The 17,241-nt window shown below is 38.1% G+C and overlaps 1 protein-coding gene across 2 annotated transcripts; it reads right to left on the bottom strand.

Moving 5' to 3' along the window:
- Positions 1-1,956: 1,956 nt before the first annotated feature.
- LOC106175450 (uncharacterized) lies at positions 1,957-11,964 on the bottom strand. 2 transcript variants are annotated; one of them, XM_013557464.2, is made up of 3 exons: positions 11,837-11,941; positions 4,401-4,948; positions 1,957-3,913 (listed from the first exon to the last, which is right to left on the bottom strand). In XM_013557464.2, exons 2-3 carry the CDS (start codon positions 4,889-4,891, stop codon positions 3,475-3,477), a joined length of 930 nt encoding a protein of 309 aa, XP_013412918.2. In that variant the 5' UTR covers positions 4,892-4,948; positions 11,837-11,941; the 3' UTR covers positions 1,957-3,474. The 2 variants fall into 2 exon arrangements, 1 of the variants encoding a protein (XP_013412918.2); XR_015331657.1 differs by lacking the exons at positions 1,957-3,913; positions 4,401-4,948 and adding exons at positions 5,460-6,096; positions 6,431-6,707 and having other exon boundaries at positions 11,837-11,964.
- Between the last annotated feature and the right edge of the window lie 5,277 nt (positions 11,965-17,241).

Here is a 17,241-nt window from a genome sequence, read left to right as displayed (position 1 = left end):
GGTCTAGTGTATGCACATACAAAGTAGCAGTTTTTGATGAAATTGAATTTTTCAAAGTGAATATAACGTTTCATAGTTGAACTTTTTGCATCTGTGACAGTAACGTATGTTCCTTTTTTTGGGGATAGAAGCTGAATTATTTTTTATTATTCATGGTTCACGGAGAGTGAAACTTTTTTTTACAAACTTCTTCACGTAGGACCCTAAAATAATCAGACAGTTTGCAATCTGTGCACTAAATATTTTTAGAGCATGCCAGTGACCTCAATTGCACTTCTACAGGGGCGGATTTAGGCCGTTTTCCGGGTCTTCCAGAAGACGGTCTAATTTTGAAGTTTACATTGACGGGTATCTAATGTTTTTTGTCAGAAGACGGTCAAAATGGAGGATGGACCAACAAATATAATTTGGAAGACTGTCAGAAAATATCTCTGGATCCGCCCCTGCTTCTATATTGGGTTTGGGTGTTAAATGATTTTAGGTGATACCTCTTATTAACAAAATATATATGGCTAAGTACTAAAAGGTTTTGTTAAACAAAAGACAATTTTATAATTCGTCTGATCGAATAGGCTACAACACCCCTCCAGCAGTTTAAAGTGGTCTTCAATTCAGTTCACACAATGAATAGTTTTCCATCTAAGCAAAATATAGAAATTGAAAGAACGCATTTAAAAAAGAAATGAATATTAATAATAATATATGTTAGTCACTGTGAAGTGTAAACATTTATTTAAAAAGAAGATCAAATTATATCTTATTTTACTGAACGTCTAGTATCTAAATAACCATAAATGTGACCAGAAACCGCTGCTGCTGCTAGTAGCTTGGTTTCCACATTATTTTTTCCATCTTATACATGAACCTAAATTGGCATATTTAGAGTATCAAAACTTTTGTTACAGCATACATAGTGAGAGAGTGAATGTATTTTAATTCAGTTTTGGAGAGATTATGGTATTAATATTAATTATTACTAGTACCCAAGTCCTGACTGGGCTGAGTGATGGATAAAATATTTTATCAAACTGATAGTTATCTTTATTAATAGCTAAAACAAAATGTTTAACCAAATAATTAATAAATTTGACAAAATACATTTGAACATTCCACGTTGTTTTAGGTTAGACTGGATTAAGCATGTGCTGAAAAGACACAACACCATAATTAATTCATTGGTGGCATATTATATGCCCTGCTTTTTATAATAATGTGTAGCTATAAGTTTATTTATCGTCATCTGCCAGTTTCCAACCTGCGTGCGATAGGGGGGCTCCTGTTTTTTCCAACATACTCATATACCAGTAAGTATAAAACCTAGCAAATCATTTTATTCCATAAGTCTTGGCTATAATATTTGGTATGAAACGTTTTAAGAGCTTGGTCTGTTTTTCTACCTTCTTGTAATGATATCACGGGGCAGTTTTTTTAGTAAATAAGTAAATAGTCTTACTCATCGTGATTGTTTAATAGCATATTCACAAAAATTGTATTCATATTGTCATTTTCATCCACACAAGTGGATGCATATGTTACAGTGAAATTATGTAATGGGCAAAGGCTGAATCTACTGTGTGTGTGTGTGTGTGTGTGTGTGTGTGTGCGCGCGCGCGCGCGCGGGGGGGGGGGGGGTTCTCAGGTCCTTGGTCCAATTGACAGCCAATGGATGAATCCAGGATATCACGGGGCAGGTTGCTAATGATAAATGATCTACCGTCTTTCCACTTATTTTGTACCTCTGCCAACTCCTAAGTCTTTTAGTCATAGTTTCATGTAATAAAGAAACTCGAACTTTTAATTCTTATTCAAAGCTTATACAAAATTTGAGTCAGTTACACATGTCTTATATACAGTATACTGAAATTAGAACGACGCCTCCTGTACACTTGGATGTAAACAGATATTGATGAAGATCCGTGTACACTCGGATGAACACAGATGTTGATGAAAGGGCTATTTTATTGGTATGTATTTCGGAATGATATCTAAACACAGCTACTGTTCGTTACACTTTGCATGTCTGAACCAGTGGCAATATTTTATTTTCTCAGTGAACTTGAGGCTGTCTCTGGCCTAACATAATAAGCAGTGACCTTTCAGGTAATCATACTTTTGTGTATCTAGAGTTTCACATCTTAAATTAATACGTGTGTATCAGTTATCTTTGGCAGTTTTTAATATATTTTCGCTTTTGACATAGCTACCAAAATTCTTTAAATTTGGAACCAAAATAAATGTTTTTTTTTAAACACAAACATATTCTACCTACATAAGTGTATTTTGCCCTATTGTAATTGTGATGAACTTTTTATAGTTAGTGTCCGGTCGAGTTCATGTGAATTCGCCTTCACAAAATTTCCTGAGTTTTCGTTTTGTGCTACAGAACGATGCCCTGGCCAAATATTGGAACCATTCTAGTGTGCAAATGACATCCTGTTTCCATGGCAACTTGACAAATTCTCCAGATGATGATATTGATGACGATCAGAGAGAATGTTGTTTAAGTGACAAAGAAAGCCTTAGTGACACGTATCATATTCACGCCAAATATTTTTATAATTGCATCAACTACAAAATCTGACGGGGCAAGGGCGATCCACTATATTGACCGGTTTGTGAAATCACCATATATATTACTATTTGCCTTTGTTCCATCAGTCTGTATTTTAGTATTCATTAACAACATTCATGGCCGGTTTGTGAAATACTATACAGCTAGTAACATTTTTATTAGCTTATGTTAATATGTGAATGCATTTTTCAGTGCGTAGAATATTGTGTCACTTCTTACCCATGTTATGAGAAAACTGTTATATAATTTGTCGACTAAAATAAAGCATTTGAATGTGAAAACATTTGGTTATGTGTTACTTTTTTATTGCAAAACTGGCCTATTCACACGTCCTCATTTATGTGACTTACTACTTTTATATCCTGGTTTGACGTGAACTCGAACGGTCTTCTTTTTTCATAGTTTTAATCAATTGTACCTCCTTTGGGCTGGATTACTGCAGGTTCCTCAGTAAAAGGCCCCATGATGACAGAGTGTAATTGCAATTTATATAGAGAAAAGCATGAGGACCATGATTGTTTTGAGAAACTATTTTATGATTTCATTAATTAATGTCACAAAACCTACATAAATGTGGTGCCCCAGTATCGATATTAATTTTAAGCATGTTTATAAACATATATACCGACAAAAACATTATCCCGCTGAATGCTAAATTCAAGATATACATGTACACAACCATACGCATGGCTGCTTTTTCACTATAATATTCCTTCCTGACAAACATCAAACAGTACATTATATTGTATCACGTGAAAACTAAACAGAATAATCTAATTTGTAACGTATTGCTGATCTCCTCTTTTTTAAGTACGTTCTGAGAAACGCTATCATTGTGTTGTATCGCGTGAAAAGTTCATATAAAGTACAGTTCCATTTGTAACTTGCTCGTGATTGCTTGTTCATTGTGGCACGTCATTTCTAACAAACACTATATCTTGTCCTCCCAGAATGGTACCTTCCCTGTAGAGTCCTGTATTTTTGAATATCTCCCTGATTGCTTTCTCACGTTTTGGCGTATCAGGACCTCCGCCGTGAACTGCGTACTCTATCGTCCACACGTCCACGGTGACGTGTTGCCATGGAAACAATTTGAGGATGTCTATTTCGGCACCCTCTACGTCCAAGGTAAAGTAGTCTACGTGATTCCGGCCGATGGCGGCCAGGAGAGAGCGAATGGGAAAACACTGTATGCGACTTTTTCCTTGTATCAAGTTTTGTTCCCTTTTAGGAATTACATGGCTGTGTTTCGGTATTCCTCCTATCTCCTGAGCATACGTAAAATCAACCTTTGCGGGACTACTTCCCGTTGCTAAGCACGAATTTACAGCGTAAGTTTTCCTGGAAAGAATTTAAAATAAGAGATATTAGCCAGGTCACGAGGGAAATAAACGAACTTTTTTGGCACATGTAATATATTCAAGATCAGCAAAACGAACATGTCGATCAGTAAAGACTTTCATTCTATATCTTGAATGCACATTTTGATCGTCGTTAAGGATATAATTTAGATGAGCGTAGAAAGCAGCATGCCAAATTCATATTGACGCGAATTTAAAGCTTGGTGGTTCAATCAATTTCCAATAATAATAATAACTTTGAGACATTCTATTCACTTTTTTAATCTGAGAGACTGCCATCTTCTCTTAACACTATGAGACAAAAGATTGTGTGTATGGGAAAAAACGCTGTACACTTAATGTGCTCCTGAAGAAAAATAATCAGGCACTGTGGCAACTGGAAGTAAAAAAATCCAACAAAGCACATACATCACCGCTACACTAAAGAGGCGATGACTATCTCCTTTCTTCTCGTAAACTACCCCCACCTGTTTTTGTTCAAAAGAACTTCAAAGGACCACGGGTTTGGCTCCACAAGCAATCCTTTCCAGTCTCGAGAAATCTCGAAGAAGAGAGAATTGGAATGACCCTCTCCATCATATGCTCCTGATTCCACGAAGAATCCTTTTCGGCGTTGCTTCAGAATCTTATCTACTAATTTTGATTGCCCCATTTGGTCCCAGTATGTTGCCTTTGGTTTGGAAAGATTATAGGACAGCTTGGAAGGAGGGAGAATCCATTTCCCTCTTAAGTGTTCTAAAAGGTCTTCATTGACGGCGTCTATGTTCCCGGTGCCAAGACGTTTAATAAATTCTGAGGTCAAACTGTTATTGTATGGACGTTCTTTTATAGAATCACTCAAGTGTTTTGATAAATGACCCAATTTCGTTTCACAAACGGGACGAAAAATAATCATTGAAATGCAAACAACTAGGATAATAACAGCAAGGACAGCAACTGCCCAATTGTTCATTGCCATCTTGTCTGTTTAATTTATCTGTGGCGTCCTTGCCTTTTGACTTTTTTCTATGGTCAACTGAAAATAGATTGGAAAGAAAATATCGTGATTAAATAAGGCATTGACGGTCTGCGTTTTAAGCCTATGTTATGCATATGTGAGGAAACTGAGGGCCCGTGTAACAGAAAGTCCACCCTCCATAACATTATGCCGGTTAGGGTTAGCCTAACGTAGGTGGGTCAAAATCTAGGCCAAGGCTTACTTACCTGTGCAAATTAATAGGAACAGGACTCTTTATCATGTGGGGCTCTATCACGTGTGGAACACAAAAGCTTATATGTATTGATTGGATTGAAAAAATAATACCTGCTCAAGAATAGTAATTACCAAGACATGCTTTCGAGTTACATGTACGGGCCCAGAGCTACACGTATGAGAAAATTCTGCTAGAAGCCTTTAAAGTATGGTATCAGTATAATTTATTATTCTATAAAAAGAAATGAAGAATTAAATTTGTTTTACTTGGAAATGTTGATAAACCTTTTTAAGAAAGTTGCAAATTCATATGAAAAAACATTAAAATAACAAATGTAAAATAAAATATATTTCCTAAATTGAATCAGAACATTTTATGAACAAACTGTATGTTGGCTGTGTTTTTTTTTCCACGGGTTTCATCCTTATTGCTAAAAGGTAATACACCTTTCACGTATTCTCGCACGTTTTCTAGTATTATATGACGTCACAAGATTTTGTAATAGTTTAAAAGTTCCACTTGCTCACATATTCATTGTGGCACGTCCTTTCTAACAAACACTATATCTTGGCCTCTTAGAATGGTACCTTCACTGTAAAGTCCTGTATTTTTTAATATCTCCCTGATTGCTTTCTCACGTTTTGGCGTATCAGGACCTCCGCTGTGAACTGCGTACTCTATCGTCCATACGTCAACGATGACGTGTTGCCATGGAAACGATATCAGGATTTCTATTTCGGCACCCTCTACGTCCAAGGTAAAGTAGTCTACGTGATTCCGACCGATGGCGGCCAGGAGAGAGCGAATGGGAAAACACTGTATGCGACTTTTTCCTTTTATTAGGCTTTGTTGCCTTTTAGGAATTACATGGCTTTTTTCTAGTATTCCCCCAAGTTGCTTTGCGAACGTAAAATCAACCACTGTCGGACCATGGCCCGTTGCTAAGCATTTATTAGCAACGTACGCTTTCCTGAAAAGAAGTAAAATTTTTGATAAAAGTATGTTATCCAGGAAAAAAATAATACCCATACACTAAATATATTATTTATTCATAAAATGCAAACAATTTTATTTAATAAAACATTTTTAGACAGAGAATGAATTGCTCGTGAAATAGTTCTTGTCCGTTGTTGATTTTAAGTGGATTCCATGGAGCCTCCTTAAATTCCGTTTGAAAACAATATATGACTAAACAATGACGAGGATTTTAAGAGTGACTAATGATGCAAACGAATCATCTAGGTTTCATCTAAACTAAAATGACAGTGGCTGCTCCCTATCTGTTCTTGAAAAAAAATCTTTACCTATTTTTGTTCAACAGAACTTCAAATAACCACGGATTTGGTTCAACAAGCAACCCATCCCAGTCTCGTGAAATCTCGAAGAAGAGAGAATTGGAATGAACCTCTCCATCAAATGCTCCTGATTCCACGAAGAATCCTTTGTGCCGTTGCTTCAGAATCTTATCCACCAATTTCGATTGTCCAATTTGATCCCAGTATGTTACGTTCGGTTTGGAAAGATTGTAGGGTAGCTTGGGAGGAGGGAGAATCCATTTCACTCTTAAGTGCTTTTCTCAACCTAAAGAGGGTTGAGAAGAATGAAAAGGGCACGTCTGTCCTTTAAACCCATTTGATAATGGAGATTTAGGATTGGGGTTAGTTATCAATACACTGGCACCATTTATAATTTGTAGCAGTTGGTAAAGCTGGAGAGATTGATGTGAGCATAGATCAGGGTAAATGGTATTAGAGAAACTAGAAGGACAAAACATAGATAATGTGCTAGTAGATCCATAATCACAGCAAGGGAAGTTGGTGTGATCTTGTCCCTGAAGCTGTGTCACAAGTTTTCAACTGGTTGAGTCCTTACTAAGAGTAGCAGCTGCGTTGTGAATCACTATATGTACATTCAGGTTATATGTAGCAGATTTATGACAAAAGAGCCTGCACAATATACTTCAAAAGAGTTATCCTTGCGTCTATGCCTCATCAACAGTACACAGTGACAGTGACTGAAACATTGTCTGCAAATAGTGAGGCAGAGCAGGCTGCAAGGTGTCATTGTTTTTCAGTATTAAGAATTCATTTTTAAAGGAAATATTGAATGGTGGTTTGCAAGATGAGAGTGAAAAACTCCTTGTGATCACGTAAAATACAATGAAAAAAAACAAGTTAATGCGTAATCAGCATTGAGAAATAGAGCATAGGTACTCGTGATTTTGTATGTGAAAGAGAGTCGGTGAATAAATGTTTGAAAGCTGTAAATAATCGTCATTGTCATTATAATAGCAGTCACATCCTGCACAGTGTGGATTTAAGATAATGTAAGCAGTCTGACCCTGTCTGTCAAACCCTGCGAATTTACCTCTGATATAGATAAAAACAGTAATTTTCTCTCAACTTGCGTCATTCAGGAAAGAAAGAAATGTCACCTTCTACCATCTCACTTTGAGGACATTTTCTTTATGACAATGGTGTTTAGGGGTGTGTTTGTGTGTTGCCCTCTTTCCATATCTAAGTTGTGATCACTGATTCTCATTTTTGCTCTTTTTTATGGGGTTGTGGGATTTCATTTTAAAGTAAGGTTCAGAGACATAACTCTTAATTTTTTTTTTGCATATTCTAAGTTTGTTATTTTCTTCCATGAACAATACCAGGTAGGTGACCCAATGTAAAATTTTACCACCGTCAAACAGGTAGGGGAGAGGTGTCCTCTGGTATTTATTTATTTATTTATTTATGGGGTTTTGATATGCTGCAGTTAATGCAAATCCCGACATAACTAAAAATAACAACGATGTGACCAGTGATATTCAAACATTTTTTGCCAAGGAGAGTGTGGTTTCTCCTAAGAGACGAACCCCAGAATAGAAAAACACATGGAGCTCCAAATTTTTTATAAGCATTAGACTATAGCATGATCAGAAATCATTCACCAAATACCCAGAAATTTATTCAAACAATGTTTTTTAAAAAAACCTTTTGGTTCTAATTTATAAAAAAAAATCACAAAATGTGACCTCTGACCCATTATCATTGACCCTTGACTAATTGCCATGCATCTATGACTTATAAAATTACATGTCCCATTCCTTGCCTCCATAATGACATATAATACATTGATATACCTTTAACCATACTGATAAATAAGCTTTTTCTTTCTACTTCACTGTACCCCTATTTGAAAAAAAAGCACTTGCTGCTGATGGGGTGGGTTATATAAGGTTTTGTAGCACACAAAACGGTACCAGATTGAGAATGCTATCACACACATTTGGACACAAGAGACATATGCCTTACTAAAATCATTATGAAAATTCGTCCCTTTTTTGATACCATCCGCACGCAAACGAAGTAGATACTCCAGCGCAGTAGACTACTGCAATCATACTGCAAACATGCTTCAAATCTGCTTCGATGTGGGAGCTAATTAGCATATTTGAAACATGCTTCTATCATGCTGCTAATCTACTGCATTAATGCTGCTCCTCTGTACAACCCTATGTAATTTTTGAAGTAGAATTGAAGTAGACTCTACTGCATTTTACCCTGAGTGTCAGAGAAACGTAAAAGCTAGCTTGCTAAATATACCTCGTGGTGGAGTCGATTGCGACATGGGTTATATATGAAATCAAGATCGAGCTGGCAATACCGGAATCTAGAACCTAGGGTACTGCATTTCTACTGCAAATATGCTCCACACCACTACTGCGTTAATGCTTCTTTACTACTTCGATACTACTGCATTTTCGTGCATGTGCAATGCCCAAAAACCAGGGGTCAGACTCATGAACCTTGCCACTGAAATCACTATTTTACCTACTTTGTCAGCCGTGTCTAGTGCTCTACATGTATACTATTGTCTCTTGCTGTTTTAACCTTGAGTAAAACTCAAAGCAAAATGTCACCGTACGCGTTCCTCCACTAATAATGAGTTATGTCATTGTTAGAGAATCGGTGCGAAAAATATCAATGGCCCTTTGACTGACTATCTGCGAATGCGAACGGCTAGGCGGTTGAAAATGTGCTGGCTGGAGGTCGGTGTGGCAGGAGTGCACGTCCTAGTAACGCAAGTCCTGGGAATGCAAGTCCTAGGGCATGCATTGCTAGGAATGGAAGTCCTAGCGCATACGTTACTAGGATTCAATGTCCACAGGACGAAGGCTCCCAAGTAAGGCAAGTCCTACGTGTAGTAATGCACGTCCTAATGGGACGTGCGTTCCTAACATTTTAGTAACGTATGTCCTACAGTTTACACCGAGAAATTACATGAATGAATAGAGATATACTTGATTTAAAGATATAATAAAGGTTTGCTTTATTTCATTTTATTTTAATATTTTACGATGTTTTTATGTTCCAATAGGCAGTTTGTATACATATTAATGAAGTAACAAAAACAACACTGTTCCCATAGTTTTTCTTCATTAATTTTATTTTGTGTATTTTTCTTGTAGTAAACGCATATTTTTGCATGTGTCAATGACCTTCTTAGGCCTTCAAATGAGGAGAATATCACTTTACACAAAACAAGGGATCTCCGTTCTTAGATTAATTTTTCGTTTACACTAACAGAAATTGAAAAATAACCCCAAACTCAATGGAAATTTTGCTCTTGGATTTAGGGCAAATCAAGACAGTTTAGAATATGAAATTATATATAATGTTCTGTTATATTCCTTTGATACTTTGGCGCTTTGATGCTTCAAAAACAAAACAAAAAACTAGTTGTAAGTGTAATAATCACAGAATTTAGAATATTATACATTAAAAACATCAATATACTGTTAGCTATAACAAGTTATCCGAAGTGAGGGTTGGATTGGGGGAGGGGGGGCAAGGTGACTTAAACGTCAAGGTGGGAATTTGGGTTTACGATATGATTGTGCGTATGCCATGCACGGGATTTAAAAACGAGCGACGGGATGATGTAGCCTGCAGTATTTGCGGTAAGCGTGCCAAGTGTTAGGGCGCTCCGGTGCCTGGCACTATTTTATTTCGATTATTATCTTTAAATTTCTGGAATCTTGTTTCACAAGCTTACACTATTTTATTATCTGTACATGTATGGGGGTATATGGGGACTTTACGACATTCGGTTTGAATGCTTTGGCCACTTTTGATATTTTTTATGCATTGTATTAGATTAATGTGGCAGTCTAAGGTTGTTCTAGGTGGTTTTCAAATTTATGCACCCGGTTTTAAAATCATGTAGCGATTTTACGACAACCGTTTACTATCCAATCAAGGTGACAGCCCAGCGTGCTCTATCCGTATATTATCAGGCCTACCCAACTACCAGACTCGGCATTAGGTCAGATCGCATTACAGAGTATCATACCCCATCACAAATTTTGTAAGCCTACCTGTCATCCGGGTATCGCGCCTCGTATGAATACAACAACATGGAAATCGGCAATCCTCGGCTCATTCCGCAAGCTCCATACTATTGCCGAGTGCGGAGACATCGGAGTAGTTCTGAGTGACAACATGGCGACAGACGACTCACTGAATCTCGTCCAGAAAATATTTAACCCCCGACAGTATATGCTTCCGCTATCAAAATTAGGTCTATACTTTTCTAAATGAATATATAAGTTTGCAAGTTCTTATTTACAAAACATCATTGGCTATGTTCGAACCTAAATTTTATATTAAAAATTGCGGTATTGTCAGATTTTTAGCATAAACAGGGAAAATTGCAGCAGCGCATGAATCTAGATGAGATGCACTACTTTCCAACCCCGCTTTAGACCACGGTGGAAGTGAAGAACAAAAGATTCAGACGTGGTGTAACTCGCATAACCGCACGTCTCGCATGAATGCGTTATAACCCGCTAATGGACCCGTGGTCTAAATAAGATAGATCCCTGGTCAGCGAGGGTATGTGACATCCACTCGTGCTTCGCACTCGTGTATGCCACATAACCCTCGCTGACTCGGGGTCTATCTATTACTACGATCATCGCTATCACATCGCGCACCAGGCAAAATCGGTGTGGTGGCTGATACTCTGTAATGCGATCTGACACACACCTTGAAAACGGGTAGTGTGGTCTGATATACCGGTTTATTCTGGATCCGTAGGTGCCGAGTCTGGTAGTTGGTTAGGCCTGATTATTAAATTTCCCCAATAAATATTACGTTTAAATAAGTAAAGAAAGTGGGCCATTCATATACCTCTAAGCACGCAAAAAGCCCATGAATACTGAACTTTAGGATACATTTTCTTCAAGCAAAAAAAAAAAAAAAAAAAAAAAAAAAAAAATCACCTTTTGCTGCAAAAGGTGTATGAAAGTTCAACTTCTTTGTAGGGAAAAGGCAAAGAAAAGTGGGCAATGTTTATATCCTGTCACATATGTACACAAAAGCCATACAAAAGATAATTTTTTACGCCTTTCTTAAAAATACGAAAGGTCTAGAAAAGGTGTGAGCACCTTTTAGGATATACAAAAGCTGATTTTTCGTGCAGTAATATATTATTCATTATTACTCTTCTGGATGCCTGCCAACATTCACTCACTATGTGATACTACCTGAGCACATCTACTACTGATTAAGCAAGATTGTATTGGATACATGCATAATCATCGGCTTGGATTTAAAATATCATAAAGAGGAATATCGACATGAGAAATAATCTTTAAAAATACATAAAAAAAAAAAAAAAAAAAACAATTACACGTTTACTGTATATGTCCCAAATACCTTAGCTGTATGAGAACGCCTTCTTCTTTCAGACCAAATACCTGACCCAAATCAACTGTTTATCGACGTCTACGAGTAACGCCTCCGGTATATAACCACAGTCCGCGACATCTAGCGGTGAAACATGAAATGGAGACCTATTAGAGAATCTTACCATCAATCAGCACATGGATCCTGTATGAAGCGAGGATGATGCCCCCATCCCACCACCAGTATAAAACAGTACTCAAAATATAACTTACTTGCTTTGTTACACAAAGAAGTGGAAGCACTGCATATAAAAGGTACAGGGATACCTACAGAATATTATGTAGCAACCCTGTATATATATACAGGAAAAAACCTTCACACCACTCCCCCCCCCCCCATTCGATCGATATACACGAGTAGTTGTCACTGTTGAGGGGAAAGTAGGCCCTACGTCTATTTATAGGAACTGAAATCAGATGACGCATGTATCGTAGTGTTCAGAGAGCGACTTCCGCTTGACCTACTTTCCAGTGCGTATGTCGAACAGTAGCTGCACCGATATTTCTTCTCATTATACTTAAATTTAAGAAAATAAAAAACTTGACTTGTACTTGTACATTTTCCCACCGGTACGATAGGTATTTAATAAACATACCGGGTGGTAGATTCTTGAAAAATTAATAAGCGTACTGGGTGGAAATGGAGCGTACCGATGGGAAGAAATTTGAAAAATTAATTAACGTACCGGTACGTTTATTTAATACTTCAGAGTATGTGAGGAAACACCGGGCGTGATAGCCGCCATTTTTTTAAAGCTGCGGTACCTGCGCTGAAATCTCAAGGATGATTACATGACTAATTGTTTGCATAACTTCTCAGGCACTGTCACTTAGCAAGTCCCAGCCAAGTCCCCTTGACTGACAGTAATCAAGACAGTTTATTGCTCATCCGTGACAATAAAACAGTCCTTTAACAGACAGACAACAACAGGCATGTCGCATAACAAGCGGTAATCACATCAACGCGAAGCCCAGCTCTCACTGAGCTCCTGCAGACCAGACCCCCCTAACTCGAAAGCATCGCGCATTGTGAGCGAGCGCAAGCGTCTTGACTCCATATCACGCCCGTACTCGCCCGATATAATGCACTGTAGCCTCTATGTGATATCGCTATTCGCAATACGCGATGCTTTCGAGTTACAGGGCACTGGTACAATGCCATCTGCACGCGTGTAGATTTAATTGCTCCCATCTGGCTAAACGTTACAGGGTCGCCTCAGCAAAAATGCCCACAGAATAATATCTGCCACCCTGGTAGAAGGTTTTATAGGACGGTCACTGGACCTTTTGCATTAATCAACCTACGAGTTTCAGTAATCGCGCAGGAAAAAGATGAACACGTATAAATAGAATTAAACATCTTCAAGTTTTCAGCATGTTTTCTTCAGTAATCTCGCAGATAAGAAGATGAAAAGAAATTAGAAGAAAGGAACGTTTCAGGTTTTATTTGATAATTGCAGATATAGCAATTAACAGAGGTTACTACAACACAAGTTGGCTTTTATATTTGACATTTCCTACGCCTCAAGGGTGATTTTCTTTTAATTTCCGACCGATACAACTTAAACAATTTCTGAAGGAATCTGAGTTCCAGGTAAGAATTGGGTCTTTTTCTCCATGGTCGCGCAACTTTTTTTCATTAGGATGGTACCGTCCTTTTTACATGGAATGGGCCAGTGGGTTTTTTTCATGGCGAGGGACTAAACAGATTTACGGCGTTCACTAAAAAGATTTAGGGCCCAATTAGTACATGCTTGCGTTTTGTCTGGTATTCTGGCTGCCAAGTCCTGAAAAAATTCAAAGCAAGCCAACGGCTTCATGAACCTCTCCAGCAACTCATCTTTAATGTCATCTTAAAAATGATTTTTGGTGGAGTTTCTATCAATTGAGACAGAGAGACGTCGTTTTCCATTGTTACTTCTGCGTTATGTTACCTGCTGAATGACACAGATAAGCGAAGCTATTGGTGTGACCCCGACTCGTTTTGCGTGCCGTTTTGCGACAAAGTGCCAACCGTTTAGTTTAATTAGTCATTACCAGGTCTAATGAAGAGTGCTTTAAGCCAGATAAAGCACTCGGGGCTGATATGTACGAGAAATAAAAGAGATAGTTGTCTCGGCTTTGCCTCGCCAATTATCTGCTCTATATCTCGTAAAGCTCAGCGCATTGTATTTTATCTATACCATAGTCGAGTAAGAACCCTGTTTGGGGGTGGTCGGCTCATGTCTTGGTCAAACTACTTTTTACCAAAAAAAAAAAAAAAAAAAAACACGGTACAAGGCTGGGCCCCTGGGGACGTGTGTTTTGACAGTGACCCTAGTGCTGTATTTCATATATTTCACGTATGTGTGAGGGAATGATCTGACGTGTCATGGTCTTACAGTTCTGATCTGATATAAAATAACTGTTAATCGCGGACAATGTACTATTTTTGGCTTGCGTGGTGTGTGGCGTCTCACCTCACTGTGGTGTAAACAGGGGCGCCTCACCTCTGCATAAGTTTGACCTAAAGAAACCGGTTGTGCAAGAGGCGTACAGAACAGTAGGGGGAGAGGGGCTGGACTGGTTGCAGATAGCGTTTTTCGGTCAACAAGTGACCTTCATCAGCTGCAGAGTCCCAGTGATTGGGGGGGGGGGGGGGGTGAGTAAGGGGAGGGGGTTAGTGATCAGTGCTGCATTCAACGGGATGGTTTTCCCAGGACAGAGAATAAAAAACAAGCTCTGGTGTTACTGGAATTCTTCATCAAAGGTGTAATAATTCACTAAATGTGAGTCGCGTTCAGTTTTCACCTTGCAGCTTGAGTCCTAACCGGATAAAATCATTTCAATCTAAACTATACCATATCCTTGACAAGAAAAAAAAAGTCCTGGTGTTGTTGGAATTCCTCAACAAAGGTGTCTCGCCTTAGTGAGTGTGCGTCTGCTTTTGCCAATACACTTGGAAAAGCTGGACGCCTTGAAATTTTGAAAGAAGTTACAGATGGCAATTTTGAACGGCCTGTACCAATCCTAGAAGAAGCCTTGATTCTGGGTGAAATAATATACGCGAGAATATTTTTAACTTAAATGATTTTATTACTGGTGAAAACTAAGCTATGATATTTGGTACATATAATTTAATCTGCCCTTCATCTGTTTCTTAAGTCTACATTTGGCTGTACCTGGGAAATTTGAAAATCTGTGCGTACAGTTTAAAAAGGTTGGATTACATCCCTGATTAATGCACTGATGGGCAAGGAGGTCGCGACCTGACAGAGGTGCCTCGACTTTGTATATGTGTATCTGCTCGACAGGTCACAATGACGAACTACGTTAAAAAAGTGTCTCGCTCGTGTCGATTTCAGTAATTACACAAAAGTATTTCGCTTTTGTGGCTGCAGTGCTTACAGATAGCGGCACAGTGAAGCAAGGTGGTGAGGACAGTCACCGGCTTGTGCTGTGGTCTCTGTTGTGACCTATGGAGTTCAGCCAACGTCGTGTTGATTGCTCAATAGTCGGGTGAGAAGTGCCGAGTTAGAACGAACTCTGGGAATGTGACATTATTATTATTAACGCTAGTTTCAGAAGCACTTTTAGTGATAACACGATTTGTGGAAAACTGTTTTACACTTTGTTTTAAAACTTACAGAACTGATGAATATTAATACAATGAAGGTCGATTTTGAAAATCAGCATGCTCGGGCCATTTTTTCAAAAGATATGCTGTTTTTCGCTTATTTCAACATATATGCAAAACTGACAGCACAAAAAAACTAAAAGGGTTATTGTTTTGAAACTTACAGGAGTGATCAGTCTTACTAAAAAACAGTTAAAATGCTCAACCATTAAAATACACCTCTAAGTACTCAACAGACACAAATTTTTAACAATTTGTGTTGGATTCATTTAAATAAATATGACAGAATATATATACTTCATAACTACTTGTTCGCTTGCTTATATGACACTGCTCTGGACTGATATCTGTACCAGCAACATAGGCCTGACGGCTACTCTAAACAGTTAACGCTGATATTACATTTTGCTGCTAAGTTGCAAAATTTTTATGAAATACATGTATAACAGGGGCTGAGTGCTGGACGTTAAGGGTTTTATATAGTTTATAAGTAATGAGAATGGTTTAGGAGAACAGCGAAAAGGAAGCAGTGCTGTGAAGTACGAGAGAGAGGAAATAGCTTATCTACAATAATATCTCTTTTTGACGACACTTTAATAATTTTAGCAACTAGTCGTAGGGACTTATTACGTCGCGTAACATGCTGAGCTACTACTGATTATGCAAGGTTGTATTGGATACATGTATCTGAAATAGTCATTGGCTGGGGTTCAAAATATCATAAAGAGGAATATCGACATGAGAAATAATCTTAATAAGCATTTAAAACAACGACACGTTTACTGTACATGCCCCAAACACCTTACCTGTACGACAACGCCTTCTTGTTTCAGACAAGACACCTGTCCCGAATCAACTGATTATTAACTTCTGTGAGGCCTCTGGTATATTTACCAAAATCTGCGACATCTAGCGATAAAATTTGAAATGGAGACCTACATGTATTAGAGAACCTTATCATCCATCCGCACATGGATCTAGTACGAAGCGAGGATGATACCCCCCCCCCCCCCCCCGCCGCCAGTATAAGTCAGTACTCAAAATACAACTTACGTACAGAATAAATAGACCTGCATTAATAAACCCAGTGATTTAAAAATGGCCCTGTTGCAGTCAATTTTTACATTTGGGCACATCTGTCAACATGTCAAAAAAGTCGGTATTCTGATATGAATGTCCTAAAATAAACCTTCCCGTTTTCAAATTAATTTTGTTAGAACATTCACACTAGCCAACAAGGAGTATCTTCCTTATCAAGAGTGGATGAGGGCTGGCAAATTCCTTTGGGGCCACATATAACACTAATAAATACAAAGGGAATCCCTAAAGAATAAAGGAAAAGTAAATGTTATTCTAAGGAGAGTCCGACGTGTTTATCTTTTAATATGTCAAGAATTGTATTGTGTTGGAGGTGACAACGCAATTGTGAGAGAGACACGTGTCCCTCTGGTGAGCAAATTACAAGGGAGTAGTTGTTGCATTGTGTGGAACGTGGTGGTCTCCATGTTTTCATGTGGGTGAGACCATGATGTTTTCAATTGTTACTTGTGTTGTAAAACTGTAAAATAAATTTTAAAAAAGGAACCAGCGACTTATCGACTTGTCAACTTATTTATAACAATATATACAGTGTGTACAATCAACAGAACATAACCAGTACAATTTCTCAAAATGACTCCAGAAAGCAAATTAAATAAAAACCAGGCAGTAAACACAGGTGTTTATTTTACACAGCGCACTTTTTGCGCATGCGCGGTAGT

Source organism: Lingula anatina, unplaced genomic scaffold (assembly GCF_051362555.1).
Source record: "Lingula anatina isolate TDL-2025a unplaced genomic scaffold, LinAna3.0 unanchor82, whole genome shotgun sequence".
NCBI classification, from domain to species: Eukaryota; Metazoa; Brachiopoda; class Lingulata; order Lingulida; family Lingulidae; genus Lingula; species Lingula anatina.
The sequence above is the reverse complement of the archived record's forward strand: the minus strand, read 5'-3'. Positions and strand labels throughout refer to the sequence as shown.

Bases quoted from the DNA above. Each gene is read 5' to 3' on its own strand.
- LOC106175450 (XM_013557464.2), bottom strand. From the start codon at position 4,891: ATGGCAATGAACAATTGGGCAGTTGCTGTCCTTGCTGTTATTATCCTA. The intron at 3,914-4,400 runs GTGGGGGTAGTT...AATTCTTTCCAG, and splicing joins GTTCTTTTGAACAAAAACAG to GAAAACTTACGCTGTAAATT.